Below are 3,882 nucleotides of genomic sequence, written 5' to 3' on the forward strand. Positions count from 1 at the left end.
TAACAGAATTTGATATTAATACGTATAAATGACTCATTAAAAAATTAAAATGTACATCTATCTACCATATAAAAAATTCGTATGTACTTTTCTCTATTCTTTCTTATCTGTTTTAATGGCCAGTAGAGCTTTTTTACTTATTTCCGCGGGAATTTATTAGATATTAATCTCTCAGAAATTCTTCAAATATTTAATGTCTTCATCTTCAAATAGTTGCCACTTTGTCCCATACGTTTCAAATTTTGTGTACGATAAATCTATAATACATGGAGGATCATAGTCGTCACGTTATATTCATTGCGTATCAACTTTTTTGCAATGGAATCTATTTTGGACATGGGTATAAGTGGTAGTATCATATGAACGGGCTATATTATATAACAAAATGAAATAGCTGCATTTGAAATATTTGTTCACAGTTGAGAGTAGAGACTGCCAAATATTATGAATGAAAATCAAGGATTCATAGAACAACTTCAGGAATGAATATCAATCAACCTTGACATCTTATCTCTTCAGTATAACTATCGATAGAAAGTTTAACCGGATATGTCAACTATTACAATAAATAAAGATATATCTTCCTAGCGTACTTAGGGGCTCTGAAAAATGTAGCCTCCTTTACCTTTAGTTCATGACTGGAACATCAGCAAATCAGATAAGAAGTGGAAAATCTATTGAGCTGCAACTTGGGACATTATCAAGACTGCTTAAACATTTTCACCTGGAGGCAACTCGGCAAGCTTTGGAGGAGTGCCAAGTACTCTTTCCATGTCATAACGAACTTCAATATTGCGAATGCTGTACCCAACCACCATCAACCAATAAAGAAGTTTGGCGAGTTCTGGTGCACTCGTCTCAGTCACACTAGTCTGTAAAATGATAATTGAAGTAGGTTACACACAAGGCTCAAATGATACAAATAGAATCATTCCCAAGTTACCTAGCATCACATGACCAAATAGAAGTAGGATTCACATGAGCAGCATCCCAGTCAAATTAAAAAAAGAGTATGAACTTATTTTGCCAAAAATGAGTTCCACCTTAGTATCTTTGAGACACGTACAACCTTAAAAGTGGGAAGAAAAAAATTCACAATTATACCGAGACAACTTCGATAGATGACCAGGTTTGGGTATAATATTCAATGATCTGATGTATACATCAAATGGGTTAAGAAGAAAAGGAGATTGTGATAACTGCAGAGACAAACCTTCATCTGGCTAGGATCTGAAACAGCCAGTAGGCGCTTTATAAAAGTATTCATCGCAAACACAACATCCTCCCCAGCACTACTAGTCAAATCCTACACATTAAAATGAATGGCTATTATGGCATATTATTGACAATAAAAAACTTTACAATAAAAGCTATATTAGGGATCGACAACAGATGTAGAATTAATTAACCTTCAGATTGCGAGGCTCGAGAGATTTTAGATATTCCAACAACTCATTTTGTGCATTGTTAGATTGCCGCCCAACTTGACGATTCAGCTCCTCTATCTCTGCTTCAAGTAACTCAATATACTTTTTAGCATCTATTCTCTCAGCCCCAGATACATTGTTCCAACGAATGACTTCACCTGAAACATGCTTCTTCTGTGTACCAGGTGCATAGTCTGGCACATCCTGCAACATTTCAAGAGTATAATCCAAAGCATGTACATAAGCATGCTTAATCTGAGTTTATACCATAATGATATAGTCATTAAAGGAAAACTAAAGTAGAAGGCATCATAGAAATTTCTTAAACATCAGATTCCCAAGACTTAATCCTCTTCGTTCTTGTGCTCAAAGCCAACCAAACATTAAAGTCCCCCGTAATTTTTTCTTTCCTTCTAAGCAACTCCGACTGGAATCATATAAGCAGGGAAGGGTAGCATAGAACACAATACAACGGACCCCTTCTCTCCCTCCCTCTCTCTCCTCCAAAAAATCCAAAAAAAAAAGAGGGGAAAAAAGGACATAACGTTACCTTCTTATCCTGCATCTCTGGAAGAGCAACCTGTTCCAAACTTTCTTGCAACTCCAAACGGTATTGTGCATTCCTGAACATGTATCCGGTCATCATGACACTGTACATGAGCTGTGCAAGGTTTTCAGCTACCTAAATAAAAGGAAAATGGTTCCATTGAATTAAGTAAGATTGATAGACCTAGACAAAACAAAAGATGAAAACTACAATTCAACCCAGCATCAATGCTCAATATTGGTTTGTCAACTGAGCCATGTGGTAAAAGGAATATTATTATCCTTCCATCACCAGAATAGTCATTAGCAACAATAACATTTCTCATTAAGCTCAGGCATGTACTGTAAGGGAAAGAAACATTTCTCAAAGATGTCAAGAAAATAGCTATCCACCAAAATATAACTATCATAGTCTTTGTGGAAGCTCACATACACTGTTTATCATAAAATGGTAATCAAAGTAACAAATTATGGCAACAGAATGAGCAACTCATAACAATCTTACAGTTGTAATTGTTACTGCGAAAAATTGAGGCGGCAGTGTTCCAATCATATTCGTCACTGTTTGTCGCATTGCATCCACAACCTAATCACCAACACAAGCTACATTCAATAAATGTGTATGGTATAAAAACATAAAAATTCATATCAAGAACACCATCTATATACCTGTTGAGGTGCTCTTTTCACAAACAATTCCATAAATTCTGGCTGCACGTTCTTAACATACTCCAGTAAAATATCTCTCCTACTCTTCGACTAGTTATTTCAAAATGTATAATCACTAATCATTAATACAATCATAAAAAAAATTAGACAGCAGTAAATAATTATTTTAGAAAATGAACCGCAGAACCTCAACCACAATAAGTAAAAGAGCTAAAAAGTGATTTGGTAAGGAAATTTTTGAATATTAGATTCATTCATAATACCCTTGTAGAGGGCTTTGCAGTTCCAAGAAAACAAAAATCCATATCCAAATAATACTAACAATAGTAATAAATAAATAAATAAAATATATATATCATACAATAAAATTCCCATCCAATAATTATAAAATAATAATTTATCGATAATCGATAATAATGATTTAAAAAAGGGTATTTTGGATAGGGTTGGAGTAAAGGGATAAGAAGCGTTACGAGAGTGCCATTTGGGGGCTTGGAGTCGCCGGCAGCGTTAGAACTGGAACTGTCGTTGTTAGAGGAATCGTAAGCTTCAACTCTGAAAGCGAATCTTCGATTATGCGTGGAGATTCTAATTGATGAGGGCGAACGAATTGGGAAGGAAACAAGAGTGGTTGAAGCGCAATTTGAAGAAGAAGAAGAAGAAGAAGAAGAAGAAACAAGTAGTTGAGGAATGAAGGTAGGTTTCCCTGTCAAGGTATACATAGCTGGCAGGTAGAGCTAGAACCAGTTGAGTTAAATAGTTGAATAAATGAATGAATATGTCAAACTGAGAGCCCGAACGTATTAATATGGGAAATGCAGTGCTTGTGTAGTTGTGCTTCCATTGTAATTGGAGAAGCGGCAGCAGAAACTCTTACCCTGAGGCTTCATTGCCCAGGGTCCAAGGATGAGGTTAAGTGGTTAACACCACCCCTTGCACGTGTCACCTTTAGTATTACAATTACCATTTTACCATTGTTACAAGGTGCTGTCTCTGGTGGCATATTGTTTTTGTTGGTTAAGCTTGATACAAGAGGTGCGCTTAGAGCTGGAAGGCGTCAAGTCAGTTGATAAGTCAGCTCGAGTTCGACTTGTTAATAATTTGATAAGCTAAATTCGTGAGCTAATTAATCAAATTTGAGCTTAAAATTGAATTCATAAATTAAATAAGTCGAGTCTGAGGTTGGATAAGTTTCGTTCATTAGCTCATGAGCGGGTTCGATTATATATATATATAATTT

General features: G+C 35.6%; 1 protein-coding gene across 1 annotated transcript; it reads right to left on the reverse strand.

Moving 5' to 3' along the window:
* Positions 379 to 3,300, reverse strand: LOC107609675 (the record flags this gene model as incomplete). Its single annotated transcript, XM_016311689.2, is given in 7 exon segments — positions 379 to 872; positions 1,214 to 1,306; positions 1,410 to 1,631; positions 1,978 to 2,109; positions 2,479 to 2,559; positions 2,643 to 2,732; positions 3,116 to 3,300. Coding segments are annotated over 7 exon segments (965 nt in total), but the record flags the coding sequence as incomplete, so codon positions are not given.

The sequence above is a fragment of the Arachis ipaensis genome, chromosome B07 (assembly GCF_000816755.2).
Source record: "Arachis ipaensis cultivar K30076 chromosome B07, Araip1.1, whole genome shotgun sequence".
In the NCBI taxonomy this organism is placed as follows: domain Eukaryota; kingdom Viridiplantae; phylum Streptophyta; class Magnoliopsida; order Fabales; family Fabaceae; genus Arachis; species Arachis ipaensis.